Raw genomic sequence first — 16,756 nt, forward strand, 5'->3', positions numbered from 1 at the left:
TGATAAAACACATCTTGTACTGTTGTACAAATGCAAACACCATAACAACGAATAGTTTATACTAATACAGAAATGTTAAACAAAAAATAGCAACAAAGCGATAATACATGAACAAGAAAGATATGGTGATTTTTTTTTAGATTATATACGACAGTAAGTGGGAGAGAAAATTATGAATTGAAGAAAGTGAAGATAAGAAAATAAGTGGATCATAATGACATAATGTAAATAAGGCCAAATAACGACCAAAACACAAACGTAGACTAACATTATGATTTAGAACGAGATCACATTCTCTAATCCGAAACTCTTTAGTTTGAAAAGGCTAGGAGTGAAAATCGAGGCAACGTTAACATAATACCCCTCAATCTCATCTCCATCATTAAACATACCTACATTCTGAGTAGTTCTTGTCTTGTTGGAGTAATAGATAAGGTCTTCTCCGTTTAGCATCATGTTCAGGATCATCAAAACATCGCCATCTTTGAAAACTTTTATAGGACAAACAAAATTGTTAACCCAACCACCATCGATATCAAAACCAATAGTACTCAACTTGTACTCTATGCACCAAGATTCCTCAACTCTGTAATCTTTCATCAGCCAGATGATAATTTCATAGTCCTCTGTGTAACAAAAACACAAGCAGTCTCTAACAACAGTAAGCACCAAATATAAATCATCAACTCTATCTTCAAGAAGAACTAGAGCTGAAGGAGGAGAGAAGATGCTAAAACATTCTGTTTCAACATCAAAACCACAGATCCGAATGCAGGGTCTATCCAAAAGATCTACCGACCAATGGAGGTTGCCATTACATGCAGCATGTTGAACAAGATATAAGAATGTGAAACCAGAAGCAACGCCGGTTTCAACGCGCCTCCATATTCCTGTTCCAAGGGTGTATACTTGACAATAGTGGGATCCACCAGCCTGAGTGATACAGACCACCTTATACTGCCCACCTATTTTGCTCACACAAAAATCAAAACAAAACACAGTTTCATCTAAGGCGTAATTCTTAGGTCGGCAGAGCATGATATATTCACGAGTGAGAGGATTGCATATGTAAACCGGATTTTCAACATCCCTTCTTTCTGTGTATAGAAGAAGCAATCCATTAGCAGCGGTACATCCCATTGGTTCGCATCCGTGAGGGGTATGGAAATTCGTTAGCGGAACATAGTGAAGATCGTGACTCTCCAAATCGGCTTCATCTTCAAGTTCGAAAACTGTGCAACGAGATGCGTTCCCCTTCAAGCAAACTAGGGCGAGTGGGGTATTTTTTTGGAAATAGTTGGAACCAAGCAGATTGAGCCATGATTTGCAAACGCACTTGCTGATGGTAACGTTTCGGAATGGGAGGCTTGAGAGAATGTTGGACGTTAATTCTGATGGCAGAATTTGGAAGAAATCACGCCCCATTAGTGGAGAACTCATACACACGTAGAAGAGGCAGAGCAGCTTGAATAAGAATTAGGGCTTTAATAAATCTAATTATGAATCTATGGTAGCTTTGATATCTTTCCTTTATATCATTCCTTAATTAGTTTAAATCTTTCCTTTTATGTATGGAAAAGAGATCTCCGTTATCCTTAAATTATTTTTATGAGTAAAGGTCAATTTTTTTCCTAAATATACTATCAAATTACGAATTTCGTCCCAAACATTCACTTTTTGAAAAACAGGTCCTAACAAATGAAATCCTTGCAGGAGTAGTTTTTTTTTATGGTTCAGTAAAAAAACTAACGGTAATGCCATTGTGCAATTAGCGTTGACCGTTTTTTTTTTTTACGGAACCGTCGGAAAAAGGACTACTTCGTCGATATTTTCATAACAAACCTATTTATAAAAAAGTGAATGTTTTGGACCAAATTCTTATTTTGGTCATATGTTTAGAACCAAAATTCACCTTTAGTCTTATTTTTATTCAAACGTAGATTATCTCAAGATGGCATTTTATATTTGTAGATTTGCTGGGCCGGGCAAGGCAGCAGTAGCCGCTGGACCCCGGCGGTTGGAACGCAACTTGTGGCGAAGCCGTGACGGCGCTGAGTGCCAGAGAGAAGAAGGGAAGAAGAAAGTCCGATTTGGGGAAGAAGGAAGGAGAGGATAGAGATGGGAGAGAAGCAGAGAGAGTCATATTTTGCTTTAATTTTTCTTAATTTTATTTTAATTAAATATGCATTACTATACTTATACTAATTAGGTCAAAAATTCACTAATCCGGCGTGACCGACAGTTTTTGATGGAACTGTTAAAACAGGACCAGCTCGACTATGATTTCGTTTGTTTAGGAGTCAGATTTTCAAAACCAACTTCATATTTCAGCTGTATATTTATGACCAAAAATGGATTCGAAGATTTATTTTCTTAATTATTTTAAAGTTGGTAATCATTTAAAATTTTCAACCACCTTGAGAATCAGAAACAACATATATAGAAGTCAGAAGTAGCTAACATTCTCCATTCCAAAACTCGCGAGAGAGAGAAAGCTCGAGGTATGAAGGACTGAATAAACACAGCCAAACATTTCGATCCGCGAAATAGTTCTCGTCTTACTAGAATAGTAAAAGAGGGAGAACTCACCCCACGCCATCAATATGTCTCCATCTTTGAAGACTTTGGGTGGCCGGACTACTTCATACCGCTCACCCCTATACTCCTCACTTTTTCTAATCACATATTCTTTTCTCCGCGATTTATCGTCTCCATATTCCTTCATTAACCAGATAATAATCTCATCATCGTCTGAGTTATCACACACGCAGAGGCTTCCCCCCAAAGCAAACACGTCTATCAGAAGCCTTCCTCCTTGATGCGGAGGAGTAGTTGAGAATACGCGAAACATCTTTGTTTCAAGATCAAAGCAAGATATCATGGGCTTGTCATCCAAATCAAGCACAAGCCAGTGAAGATTTCCATTCAGAAATGCCCCAACAGAACGACAGTTGTACACGAAGGGAGTGGGAGGGGAGATGACCCTCCTCCATGATCCGGCTCCAAGGGTGTACACGTGGCACTCGGATTTGGGAATCCGTGATACTCTGTTCGTGTCTTGATCACATAAGCAATCATGGAAAACCCTAACTAACTTATGTTCGTTGGTTACTCTGCTGGCTCCGAACCCAAATGAGACAACTTGAGGGAACGTGTAGTCGAAGTCTTGAGGTGAATGGATTTCTATGTATTCACGGGTGATCGGATTGCATATGGAGAGGGGCATTAGGCCTGATGTTGGTGTTTCGCCAGAGTAGGAGGCCGTTGGCTGACGGAGATTGAAGGAGTTTGAAGTTGGGGATGAGGAGATTGTAGTGAAGCTCATGGTGCTCGATATTAGGCTCGTCTTTGAATTCGTAGAGTTGTTGTGATGAGATGCGTTCATGGAAGACAGCTAGGCCGGGGCTGGAGTTGGAAAGATGATGGTTGATGAATTCTTGAGTGTTGAGTAGATCGAGCCATGGCTTGCAAACGGATTTGCATTGGAGAATGGTTGGGCCGGGGAGTCGGGAGAGGATGTCGATGGTGATGATTTGTGAAGAATTCTTCCTTCATTTTGTGGGAGAGTTTTGTACTACCTCCGTCCCCCAAAATTTGCTACACTTTGACCCGAGACGGATTTTAAGAAATGTAATGGAAAGTGAGTTGAAAAAGTTGGTGGGATGTGGGTCCTACTTTTAAAGTATTAGTTTTATAATAAAATTTGAGTAGGAATGAGTTAGTGGAATATGGGGTCCACTACCAAAAATGGTAAAAGTGAAGTGTATCAAATTTTCAGGGATGGACCAAAATGGTAATATGTATCAAATTTTCAGGGACAGAGGTAGTATGATAGTAATAATTTGTTGAATAAATGGGCTGCATTTGTAGGGAATTGAATTAGAAAAGTATGGGAGATCCGTCATTGACTTGTTGAGTAGTTCTTGTTTCGTTGGAGTAGTAGATGAGTTGCCGTCTATGCATCAACATCAAAATGTCGCCATCTTTGAAAACTTTGATAGGATAAACCCATCTTCCATTGATATCAAAATCAGTATAACTCAACTTGTACTCTATGGTCTAAGATTCCTCAACTCCGTATTCTTTCATTAACTAGATTACGATTTCGTAGTCTTGTGGATAACAAATACATAGGCAGTCCTTAAAAACCAACAACTCTTCATCTCCAGGAAGATCGGGAGGAGGAGAGAAGAAGCTAAAACATTCAGTTTCAACATCAAAAACACAAATCAGAAAGGAGGGTTGAACCAAATCATCTCCTACCCAATGGAGGTTGCCATTACATTCAGCGTGCCCATATGAGTAGAATTTCAAGTCAGGAACTGGGGCTTGGACACGCCTCCACTTCCCGAGGGTGTATACTTGAAAATAGTCGGATTCATTATTCCGAGCCACATAAACCACCTTATACTTGCCACTTATTTTGCTCACACAAAAATCAAAAGGAAGCGGATCCTCGAGTAAGGCGTAATTTATTGGACAGACGAGCCTGATATATTCACAAGTGAGAGGATTGCATATGTAAACACGATTATCAGTATAATATTGTGGGTGAAGAAGCAGCAGTCCATTAGCAGCTGTGCATTCCATTGGTGTGATTCCGAGAGGGGTTTTGAAATCTGTGAGCGGAGCATAGTGAAGATCGTGGCTCTCCAAATCGGCTTCGCCTTTGTCTTCGATTTCGAAAATCTTGCAACGAGATGGTTTCCACTTTAAAGTAACTAGGGTGGGCGGGAATTTTATTTCGAAGTAGTCGGAATTGAGCAGATTGAGCCATGATTTGCAAACGCATTTGCTGATTGCAACGCTTCGGAATGGGAGGCGTGAGAGGATGTTGGACGTTAATTCCGATGGCAGAATTTGGAAGAAATTACGCCCCATTAATGGAGAACTCAAACACAACATAGTAGAAGCGGCAGAGCAGCGTTTATTTATGTGCATAATAATTAGGGCTTTATTTTAACCTTTGTCCTTTATAAAATTTCAAGAGTTAATAGAAAAGCTAAATTAAAATTCTAAAATTGAAAAAGCAAACCTAAAAATTAAATTTGAAAAACGCAAAATCTAAAAGAGAGATTTTATAGCTCCTTTGCTTCATCTTTTCTTAAGTTTAAATCTTTCCTTTTAGTTTATGGGAAAAAGATCTACATCTACGAACTTGGGCCTAATTTTTGGGCCTATATTAATACCATGTATAAATAAGCTATTCACCATTTAATAAAATAACCAAATTTAGCACTACTACAAGATCCATATATAAAATGATAGATTCACATTTCATTAATTTTCTAATCATTTTCAATTATAAAGTCAAATATTATTATAAAACTACAAAATAACAACGTAGCATCAAAAGGTAAAATCCATATATAAAATAATGACTCACGTTTCTAACTTTTCTAATTATTTTTAATTATAAAGTTAAATAATATTTTAAAATTCGTGTCAGTTAAAAATAGAGACTTTTAATAGCAACCAGAGGGAGTAATATTTAAAAAAAAAATGAATTTGTGTGAATGCTGAGATTTAAATTTACTGACTCCTAAATTATCAAGCAAATTACATTATTATTTTTTAATTTTGGTTTTCATATTAAATGCTAAGGTATGAATATGGATATTTTTCTCTTTGGTTTTTAGAATATCTCCAATGAATTAAAATGAAATGGTGTGATCTTGATTAAAAATAAGAATTGAAATTCATGGTACTATTGAGTATTGACACTAGTGGCATGGATAGGGGTGGTTCGGTACGGTATACCGTACCGGGAGTGTCATATCGTATACCGTATCGAAAGTTACGGTATGACAAAAATCATACCGATACCGTACAGTAAGTTTCGGTATACCGGAGTTCGGTATACCGAAAATTCGGTATGACAGTTTTCCATACCGTTACCATACCGTATTATCGGTATACCGTACCGCATTTCGGTATACCGTACTTTTGCGGTATACCGAACTGCGATATGGCATTCCGATATACCGTTATACCGTGTTTTGCGGTACGGCATACCGTTATACCATGATACCGTGAAAAAATCTATTATATCCATAATATAAAAAAAAAATCTAGTTTTCAACTACTTCAAAAAATAGGGTTCCCAATTTTGATTCTTTTATTTTTTGTATAATAAAAATTCTTATTTTTAAAATTTAGTTTAAATATAACATATATATTTATATTATATATATATCAATCGGTATACCGCGGTATGAAAAATCTTATACCGTTACCGTACCGATCTCTATCGGTAAGGTATCATACCGTACCGAAAACTACGGTATACCGAAAAAACGGTATTTTCGGTATTTTTTCGATACGGTAAGTCCGGTATTCCGGTATTTCGGTATAATTCCCCAGTCCTAGGCATGGAGCAATGCCCAATGCATTAACTATTGTGGAAATAAAACTGTACTAGTATCGATTTTTTAAACTTTTTTGTGTAGGATAATTATGTTTGATCTATTTCTATTAATTTAATCAATCAACTTTTAAAACTTTAAAAAATATAGATAAAATATTATCTATTAATATTTTAATTAATTTAATCAATTGTAATTCTACTCTTTGTAATGTAAAATTAAATAGAAATCTACTTTTTTATATTGATTTTGTAATAGAACGCGAGTGAAATGAATTAATGGAATGTGATATATATTTACTACCATTTGTAGTAAAAGTGAAATGTGACATCTATTATAAAACGAAATAAAATCACAAAATATGACTCTTATTATAGAATAAAGGAAATAGTACTCTCTCCGTCCACAAAAAAAATAGCACAATTACCATTTTTAGCCGTCCAAAAAAAATAGAGCACAATCATTTATGAAAAGTTTTCAACAAATAATAACCCTACATATCATTCCACTAACACTACTTCTCGCTTACTTTTTCTCATTTTCTCTTACTTTTTTCCTTTTCTCCTACTTTACCAATTTTACATTAAAATCCGTGCTATACACAAATTGCTCTATTTTTTGTGGGCAGAGGGAATAGTATTTAATTTTATTTAATTAATACGGAGTATTTAAGTATACAGTAGTTCTCTCTTTTATACTCTCTCCTTTCCATATTAATTGAGTCATTTTGTCATTTTGATACGTTTCATAATAATAGAGTCATTTCCATTTTTAGTAAAAATTAACACATTTTTCCACACCTACTTTACTTTTTGTTACTTTATTCTTTTTTCATCTCTCTCCCTTTTGCCTCCATTATTACAGAGTGGCAGGAATATTTTTTTCTCTCTCGTCTCTCTACATTTTTCCATGAACAAAGGGAGAGTTTTGCGTTTTATAAAATCACTCTTTTATAAAACCGCTCCGTCGCCAGTGGCCACTGTAGTCCAGCGGCCATCGACGCTTTCCTCCCTCGCCGTCCTTCCGCCGCCAAATAGGTTTCTATAATTTCCATATTTCGGTTTATTATCTCCGAATATCATACTCCCTCCGTCCCACATTTGTAGTAACATTTAGTTATGGCACGGGTTTTAAGGAATTGGTGGAGTGTGTAATAAATGAAGTGAGTTGGTGGAGTGAGATGATGGAGTGTGTAATAAATGAAGTGAGATGATGGAGTGTGTAATAAATTAAGTGAGTTGGTGGGTCCCTTTTTGACTTTTTGGTTTGTTATTTTTGTTTTGATTTATTTTAATGTAGATAATGGCATTTGGGTGTAATTTTAGTGAATAATGGAGTAAAATTTTATGTGCAAATATAGTAAATTCTAAATGTTACTCCAAATGTGGGACGGACTTTTATGGCAAAATGTTACTACAAATCTGTGATGGAGGGAGTATCAATTTCTGTTTTTCTTTAAAATCCAGATCAACCATTTGTGCAGCGCCACTATTATTCACCGTCGTTTTCAGTAACAAAGAGGTATTCAAGCTCCCACATCTTATCAAAGCAGTGTTTTTGTATGTGTGATTTCTGATTTCTGTTACCTTTCCCCAACTGAGAGAATTAAGTAAACTTTGTTAGCTTTGTCGTTTTCAAGATTAGGTATTAACTAATTAGGGTTGCTCATTACCCCCAATTTTTATTTGGTATTCACCACTCTTAGATAGAATCAATTTGGAGTTAGAAATTGATGGTGTTGGATTTCTTTGATCAACATTCTAATACAACTGTCTGTTGTTTTAGGTAGAGAAATGACGAGAGAATTCTTCGTGAATTTACCGACAGAAAATACGATTGATATCCTCTCAAGGCTCTCCGCCCGAGATGTTATTAGTTGCAAGTGTGTTTGCAAGTCAGGGCTCGAGTTACTCAACTCTCGCGAGTTTGTCAAGTCTCATCTTTCTAATTCAGTGCCGGGGTTGGCTGTGGTTCGGTCCAGTGTGGAGTCTAACTCGTACGAAATCTTTCAATTTGAAGACAGCCTTGACCTTGAGCACCATAATCTCCGCTACAGTTTGGTCACCGAGTCTGTTTTTCCTCATGCTGAAGCGCCTCAGGGTTCAGCTAATGCGTTGGTTTTTATGACGGGTGATGAACCTTGTGATCTTTATGTATGCAACCCTGTAACACGAGACTAATCAAGCTTTGTCCGTATCCTCACTCTCTCGACTCTTCGTCTAAAATAGTTATATTTGGATTTGGAGTGACCAAAACGACTGGTCAACATAAGGTGGTTGGGGTTGTCTGTGACTATGAGTTAGCAGAGAATTTGTTTAGATTTACAGTTACCCGAACTCACTGTAAGGTGTACACGCTTGGGACACGAACATGGAGGAGTATCGTACCCGGTGACAAGCTAATGTAGTCTCCGATTGGGGTATTTCTTAACGGAAATCTTCAGGGGTAGATCCAAAATCTGCATCCTGAATATCTTGCTTTGATCTTATAACAGAGCATTTCAGCACGTTCACCCATCCTCCTCTTCTGACAAAAGCAGGGTCTGTTGGGATCTTGTCAGTTTTCGAGGGTCGTCTATGCTTATGTGATAATTCATCCGAAGGAAAAATCGTCGTTTGGGTGATGAGGGAATATGGGGTGGCGAAGTCTTGGACAAAGGAATATGTCATCAACAAAGATGCCAAGCTTTGTGGAGATTATGGGCTTATTTCCCTTATTAAGGTTTTTAAAAATGGTGACATCTTGATGAAATGTGATGAGTCCCTGCTGTTCCACTACAATGGCAAGACGAAATCTTCAAGAAGATCGAGATGTTTGATGCTCGTGGTGGAAATCATACTAGTGTGGGTCAGGGACGGAGCTAGAAATTCTACATAGGTGGGGCAAAAATATACATAAAGATATTTTAATACATTGAGAAGGGGCAAAAATAAAGATATTTTAAAAAAATTTAAATTAACTTATTAAAAGTAGTATACATAAATTATTTTTAGGTGGGGCATTTGCCCCTTGTGAACTCCAAATGGATCCGTCCCTGGTGTAGGTGCGATTCTCCACGCCTCAAGTTTTCTATCCCTGAGAAATTTTGGGATGGAAGACTTATACCCGTTCTGACTGCGAAGCTTCTTCTTGTTGGACTGATTTCCGCAGAACTATGAGGTTTTAACTTAATGTAGTTAGTATATTTGCTTTGTATGTTTATGCTATAATATGCTCAGACTTCGCGCTGCTGCTAGTTGCTTTTTTTTTGTTACAATGCAGATCAACTCTCTGAAACGAGTATATCCAAATTTAAGCATGTAGCCTTGTTTACTGTTCTATTTTTCATGAAACGACGTCGTTGCAATAAGATGGAAGTTTATATTTTATCTTCCATCTGATTCGAAACGACATCGTTTCATCCACTTTGGATGCCATGTACCATCTCTGGCTGGCAATTGTACTTTTTTGGTGCTGAAAATTGGTCTAGGAATATAATTCACTGATACCTATTTATCGAACCTAAAATTTATGCAGGTCAACAGAAGTAAAATAGATTTACCGATATTGTGATAAAGTGGAACATAGCAAAGATATAATGCTTGTGGGATAAAAGAGTAAAAGTAGTTTGTTTAAAGATAATGTGTACAGAAAGATGCTTTAGGAAAGTAGATTGCTTTTTCTTTTGTTTCCACTAACCAAATTTGGAAATTAAATGATTGTCTTCGTCTCATCTTCATCTTCATTTGAGCTTTCGAAAGATTCAAGCTACTAATGGAGACCTCTTCCCCTCCCTTCTCTCTCGTTCTCGTGCTCTTGACATTAACCAGCGTTACACTGATCACCTCCTCCTCCCCGTTTTCCAACTCAACTACTGATCAAGACGCTCTCCTTTCCTTCAAAAGCGCCATCAATTTGGAGTCCGGTTCCATCCTGGTCAGCAACTGGTCGACCAATGCTTCCATCTGTAGCTGGACTGGCGTTTCATGCAGCCTCGACCACCAAAGGGTCACGGCCCTCAATTTCTCCGGCTTCCTCCTCCACGGAACCATCTCTCCACATCTTGGAAACTTAACGTTCCTTCAGTCTCTGGACATGAGCTCCAACAATTTCACAGGTTCCATACCCTCAGAGCTGTCCAACATCCAAACGCTGCAGACTTTGAACTTAGCGAGTAATCAGCTCGTGGGAGGTCTACCGAGTGCAGTCTTCACCAACATGTCTATGCTGGTAGAGATCAACCTCATGTTTAACAACCTATCGGGCGAGCTCCCAAGTGATATATGCAGCAATACTCCGAAACTCAAGATATTACTTCTGAGCGGAAATAAAATTGTTGGAAAAATCCCGAAGAGTATATACAAGTGCAGAGAGATGGAAGATTTGGGAATATCCTCTAACAAACTCAATGGCAACATACCAACTGAAATTGGGAACTTGACGAAGCTTACCAAATTAAGCATGTATTCTAACAATTTGGAGGGTATCATCATCTCTTTTTATTTGAAATTACTATCATGTTTAGTTAAATAGTATTCATTAACCTTTTGATATAATGATTCTAATTGAGCAGGAGAAATTCCTTCATCTATCTTCAACATTTCTTCTCTGGAATTTGTGTACCTTGGTGACAACATTCTTACTACAAGTATCCCCATTTTCAGCAGTTTAACCAGGCTTCAAAGATTGTATCTTGACAGCAACTTGATTGGTAATTAAATAACAATTTGAGAGCGTATATCTGTTATATGTAGAAGTTATATTTTGGAAGGCTTCTTTTTGGCTAACTATGTTGTACTTGTATTTGTAGGTAGCATACCCAAAGAAATTGGATATCTCACCTCCTTGCAGCATCTAATACTTAGTGAAAACAACTTGACAGGTATAATTAACATGTTGCCTAAAGTAGAGAAAGCAAATTTCCAAAATTTGAAAATCTAATGGTCCAGATTTTAGTTTGTAGTTTGTATGAAAGATGTAGTTTTCCATATAATAATAGTACCCTTCTAACTTGATCCCCTTTTAGGTATTTTACTAAAAAGTGTTTTATGCTATTCAGGTCACATACCAAAGCAAATTGGGAACCTTACTATGCTGAGAACGTTATCTATTGATTCCAACAATTTGACAGGTATGTTCTCAAAAGAAAACATTGAAGCATGCAAGTTACATTACTTATTAATGAGATTTGTTACTAAATATGAATTACTTGATGGAAGGTGAACTGCCGGAAGAGCTTGGTAATCTCAAAAACATCACACTTATTCAAGCATACATGAATGCTTTGAGTGGTTCCATCCCACATTCCATACTTAATCTCTCAACATTGTCGGTATTATCTCTTCAGTTAAATCAACTTTCCGGCAGTCTTCCTCCAAACATAGGCCTCTCACTTGTCAATCTCGAAGAGCTACATTTATCTTCCAATAGACTCACAGGAGAAATCCCAACCACTATCAGCAATGCTTCCATGCTTACTTATTTGCAGTTGAATGATAACTCATTCACTGGCTCCATTCCCCACTTTGATAACTTAAGGTCACTCCTGGTCCTTCGACTTTGGGGAAATAATCTGACAGGAGCTGACTCTCCGGATCAAGAACTCACATTTCTCTCTTCCCTAACTAACTGCCCAAATTTGGAGTACTTGGAGTTATCTGATAATCCGCGGATGAATGGTGTCCTCCCGCCTTCGGTTGGGAATTTATCTGCTTCTCTCATCAATTTTCTAGCATCTAACTGCAGCATCCAAGGAGTTATTCCTTCTGCTTTTGGAAATTTGAGCAATTTACAAACTTTGGATTTATCTACAAATAATCTCACAGGATTCATCCCGGCAACAATGGGGAAGTTGAAGCAACTGTGGAAGTTAAACCTCTATAATAACCGGCTGGGCGGATATATCCCTCGTGATCTTTGTCTAATGAGTAAATTGATGAACTTGGGATTGCATGGCAACATGCTTGTAGGTCCGATACCGGAATGTTTGGGGGAAGTTAAATCTCTAAGAATGGTCATGATGAGCTCGAACAAGCTGAGTTCCACTCTCCCTTCGGAAATCTTTGGTCTTGCAGACCTCATATTTTTGGACTTGTCTTCGAACAATCTGAGTGGTCAACTTCCGTATATTGGAAGGTTGAAGACTATTAACCAGTTAGACTTATCCTCTAACGAGTTTTCAGGTTCTATTCCTGAATCAATTGGCGGATGTGAGTCACTTGTATACCTAAATTTGTCGAAAAATACGTTTAATGGTTCCATCCCTCAGTCAGTGGGAGAGGCCAAAGGATTGAGTAAATTGGATCTGTCCTATAATCACCTGTCTGGTTCGATACCCGAGTCGCTTGGAAAGCTCAAGCTTGAGAAGTTGAATATGTCTTATAATGATCTGGAAGGAGAAATACCAGATGAAGGTTGTTTTTCTGAGTTTGATGCTCAGTCATTTCTCAACAACTTTAAGCTATGTGGCTCGGAGAAATTTCAAGTGCCATCTTGTCCGAAGAATCATCCAAAATCAAAGGTTGTTGCTCTTGTAATGAAATATGTTGTTCCACCCTTTGTTGCATTCTTATTTGTGGTGGTTGGTTTACTCATTCTGATAAGGAGATGGAGGCAGCCACGAGACAAACCGCCTACTACGGAGAATTCATCAAAACTTAGGAGCTGGAAAATAGTTTCGGAGAAGGAACTAGAGCAGGGAACAAGTTCTTTTAGTGAGACGAATCTCCTTGGTAAAGGAAGCATCGGTAAAGTCTTCAAAGCAACACTAGCAGATGGGACAGAAGTTGCGGTGAAAGTGTTCAACTTAGAAGTAGAAAGAGCCATCAGGATCTTTGAAACTGAGAGTCATATATTAAGCACTATTCGGCATAGAAACTTGGTGAAGATACTTGGTTGCTGCAGTAACCCTGAATTCAAAGCCTTGATTCTTACATATATGCCGAATGGAAGCTTGGAGAAATGGCTGCATTCGGACAAGAATTGTCTTGATCTGGTGCAAAGACTACAAGTAGCAATAGATGTGGCGTTAGCTTTGGAATATCTTCATCATGACCATACATACCCTGTCATTCACTGTGATATAAAGCCAAGCAATGTGTTGCTTGATGCAGATATGACTGCTCATGTTGGGGACTTTGGTATCGCCAAGCTCTTTGACCACCACGAGGCTGCAGTTCACACTATAGCCATGGGAACTATCGGTTATGCAGCACCAGGTGATGTGTAATTTATAAAATCTTGAATTTCCGCTTTCTTTATTATGTTATTATGATGATGATGATTGGTGTTGAACGTCTGAATTATAAATTGTAGAGTTTGGATCAGAAGGAACGGTATCTGCAATGGGAGATGTATACAGTTATGGGATACTGTTGTTGGAGATGTTCACAAGCAAGAAGCCGACAGATGATATGTTCAACGGCGAAATGAGCATAAAGGAGTGGGTGGGTAAAGCGTTAAACGAAAATGCAATTAGTGTAGTTGTGGCCTCTGTTTTGGTGTCAATAGAAGATGGACATTTCTCTCCAAAGTTAGAATGTGTGACATCTGTTTTCGAATTGGCGATGAAATGTTTGGCCTTTTTACCACATGAAAGAATCAACATGAAGCAAGTCGTAGCTGCTTTACAGAAGATCAAAGCCAAGTTTACAGTGGAAGATATGCAGAAGAAACATCGCAGGTGATAGATTGTAGCTTTAGTTAAATAATAATGAATGTTTTGTATGTTTTGCGTGTTGAGGTATTTGGTGTGGCAAGTATGGATGTATAGTGTGGAGGGAATAGTTTGTTGATTTTGTGTGTGTTTATAGATGGTGAATGGTTGTAGTGTGGAGATGTAGTATGTTTATTTTGTGCGTATTTATAGATTGCGAATGGTTGTAGTGTGGAGTAGCAGTATGTTTATTTTGTGTGTACTTAAGGATTGCGAATTGTTGTAGTGTGGACAAGTAGTATGTTTGATTTTGTGTGTATTTATAGATTGCGAATGGTCGTAGTGTGGAGTTGTATGTTTATTTTGTGCATATTTATAGATTGTGAATGGTTGTATATATAGTGTGGAGTATGTTTCCCCAATATGAGCAAAGTCACAACTATGTAAGATGTTTAACCGCTTGGTCACTTCTTGCATAACTCTTGACTTTTCTTTTCTTGTTCTTTGATTTTACACTTTAAAGCTTCTTCATTAAAATTATGAAATTATATGCTATCATTATATAATCTTTAGTTTGATATGTGTTATCTAAAAAAGTATAAAACTTAATACTAAAGTAGGCTCTTATTTCACATTTTCACTCACAACACATCCAACTAAATTCAACAACTTGAAATTACAATAATAGTAGGATATGGATATCCTGTTGCACTCACGATACAATCTAAACACACACTGCAAACTAATTCACACCACAACCATAGAGGGAAAAACACGCTTAACAAATCACCGGAATCGGAATGGGAACTTTGGCTGGCTGTTGGGAAGGAAGATCCCGAAATGCCTCTCGTACTCCGGGCCGGGCCTCAGGTTCTCATCGAACATAGCAAATATGAACGTCTCTATCGGCTGGCCAGGCCTCATTGGCGTTCCAGTCCTCACCACGCGCATCAAATTGTTGATGTAGGTTCTCGCGTTGTTAACCGTGTTGATCGGTCCATCGCTGAGCGCTGTTGTGTTGCGCTCGAATGGAATGCTTGGTTTCGGTGGAGGTGCCGCGTGTTTCCCACCTGACGAAATACCAGTCGTTCCCGAAACCTTCATCCCAGACTTCATTTCAGGTGTTTGTTGAAGGGATAATGGCGATGCTGCCGCAAGGATCTTGGTCATGGAGGCAATGAAGGCGTCGTGGATCACGTAGAAGAGGTTGTCGTAGTACACGCCGCCGAGAACGACACCGCTGTTGGGCTGCAGAAGCGCGAAGGAGAGGTTGATGTTCCTCCGGTCGTTGAGGTAGGCGTAGAACGGGAACACGTTGATATGCATTGGGGCTCTGGTGTCCCTCATGAACTCGAGGATCGGCCGGATGAACCAGTTCACGCTGCACTTGAACGCGGCCGCCTGAGGCGGGCTCCACTGGCTCAGGAGGCTTATCTGGATGGACGTCGAGACTTGGACGCGGCCTCCCTGCCCGGCCGCGCGGATCGCGCGGTACACGTTCTGCATGGCCGGGAACACGAACGGCCCCAGCTCAGAATTGGGGTCAATCTCGTTCCCGACAATGATGTAGCGGAACGTGACGTTCGGGAAGCGGAGTATGTTTTGGCGGACCCAGACGGTCGCCGCCTGGGGGCAGTTGGCGAGATCGCGTAGGTCGGAGTGGGATACGCCCATCATGAGACGGATGTTGGTTCCGCTGAGGGCCCGGAGAGTCGGGGCGTGGGGGTCGAAGAGACGCATCCTGCGGATGTTATTCTGTTGGTACAGGGTCACGGTTGCGGCCGGGCCGGGCAAGTTGGTGCCCAGCCGTCCGAAGAAAGTGCCAACCTGGCCAGCTGCATAATTCTACTTGTGTAAGAATGTCTAAATGCATATAAATGCGTTTCATGCAACATAATTAAGCAAGGATTTTGTTAGGGCTAGTTTTCGATCCTACAACGCGGTTAACGCTGCGGTTAACGTTGCAATGCAGGATCAAAACTTAGTCCTAACAATATTTGAGCTTATGTTGCATGAAACACATACAACAATGAAAGTATCATTATACTCGTGTAAGACTGTCTAACAAGTCAACATTTGTTGACTATATGTGTTTCCTGCAACATAGTTTAAGCAAAGGTTTTGTTGGGACTGAGTTCCGATCCTGCTGTACAATGAACATTGCGAAGCAGGATCAAGACTCGGTCCTAACAAAATTTTACGCTTATGTCGTATGAAACACATGCGTTAGTTACACTCTTGACAAATTGCATCCACTTTACACTTGTGTTTGTGTGTATCTAAAAAGAGCAATAGATTACCTGTGAGATGAAGAGAGGTGACGAAGAGCAACCCCAATAGGAGCACTGTAAGCTTCAAGTGATTGTCGGTTGAAGCCATTTAGGTATAGTGTTTTTGTGTGCAATGGATAAATAATTCCCCCAAAACTCCTCTTTATAGCAATCTAGATGCACGATGCATCTCTCCTACTTATTTAATTAAGATGTATTAGTCTCTAATTAAATGTATTACTCCCTTCGTCCATGATTAAATGTATCAAGTTTCTTTTTCGTCAGTTCACAATTAAATGTCTCATTTACTTTTTACTTCTTCCGTCCGCCATTAAGAGTCCCACTTTTTGGCGGCACGAGTTTTAAGAAATGTTAAGAAAAGTGGGTGGAAAAAAGTTAATGGAATAGAGGTCCCACATATATATATTAGTTTTAAATGAAATGTGAGTGAAATAAGTTAATGGAAGATGAGACTCTATTATCATTTA

General features: G+C 38.7%; 4 protein-coding genes and 2 pseudogenes across 4 annotated transcripts; 2 read left to right on the forward strand and 4 right to left on the reverse strand.

Annotated features, from left to right (window-relative positions):
* Positions 1–276: 276 nt before the first annotated feature.
* On the reverse strand, positions 277–1,425 carry LOC148923682 (F-box protein At1g47340-like). The gene has a single exon (XM_089061581.1). It carries the CDS (start codon positions 1,423–1,425, stop codon positions 277–279), a length of 1,149 nt encoding a protein of 382 aa, XP_088917707.1.
* Positions 1,426–2,446: 1,021 nt separating this feature from the next.
* On the reverse strand, positions 2,447–3,555 carry LOC148923683 (F-box protein CPR1-like; annotated as a pseudogene).
* Positions 3,556–4,092: 537 nt separating this feature from the next.
* LOC125206689 (F-box protein At1g47340-like) lies at positions 4,093–4,881 on the reverse strand. Its single transcript, XM_048105929.1, has one exon. The coding sequence runs from the start codon at positions 4,879–4,881 to the stop codon at positions 4,093–4,095; it is 789 nt and encodes a 262-aa protein (XP_047961886.1).
* A 3,277-nt stretch (positions 4,882–8,158) lies between these two features.
* Positions 8,159–9,479, forward strand: LOC148923684 (F-box protein CPR1-like; annotated as a pseudogene).
* Positions 9,480–10,077: 598 nt separating this feature from the next.
* LOC125206690 (uncharacterized) lies at positions 10,078–14,395 on the forward strand. Its single transcript, XM_048105930.2, has 6 exons — positions 10,078–10,827; positions 10,918–11,055; positions 11,155–11,226; positions 11,404–11,475; positions 11,564–13,561; positions 13,659–14,395. Exons 1-6 carry the CDS (start codon positions 10,119–10,121, stop codon positions 14,027–14,029), a joined length of 3,360 nt encoding a protein of 1,119 aa, XP_047961887.2. The 5' UTR covers positions 10,078–10,118; the 3' UTR covers positions 14,030–14,395.
* Positions 14,396–14,603: 208 nt separating this feature from the next.
* Positions 14,604–16,442, reverse strand: LOC125203122 (glucan endo-1,3-beta-glucosidase, acidic-like). Its single transcript, XM_048101407.2, has 2 exons — positions 16,299–16,442; positions 14,604–15,833 (listed from the first exon to the last, which is right to left on the reverse strand). The coding sequence occupies exons 1-2, from the start codon at positions 16,375–16,377 to the stop codon at positions 14,785–14,787; spliced, it is 1,128 nt and encodes a 375-aa protein (XP_047957364.1). The 5' UTR covers positions 16,378–16,442; the 3' UTR covers positions 14,604–14,784.
* Positions 16,443–16,756: the final 314 nt, after the last annotated feature.

This window comes from Salvia hispanica, chromosome 6, assembly GCF_029641045.1.
Source record: "Salvia hispanica isolate PSC_SH4W2 chromosome 6, Shi_PSC_v1, whole genome shotgun sequence".
Lineage (NCBI taxonomy): Eukaryota > Viridiplantae > Streptophyta > Magnoliopsida > Lamiales > Lamiaceae > Salvia > Salvia hispanica.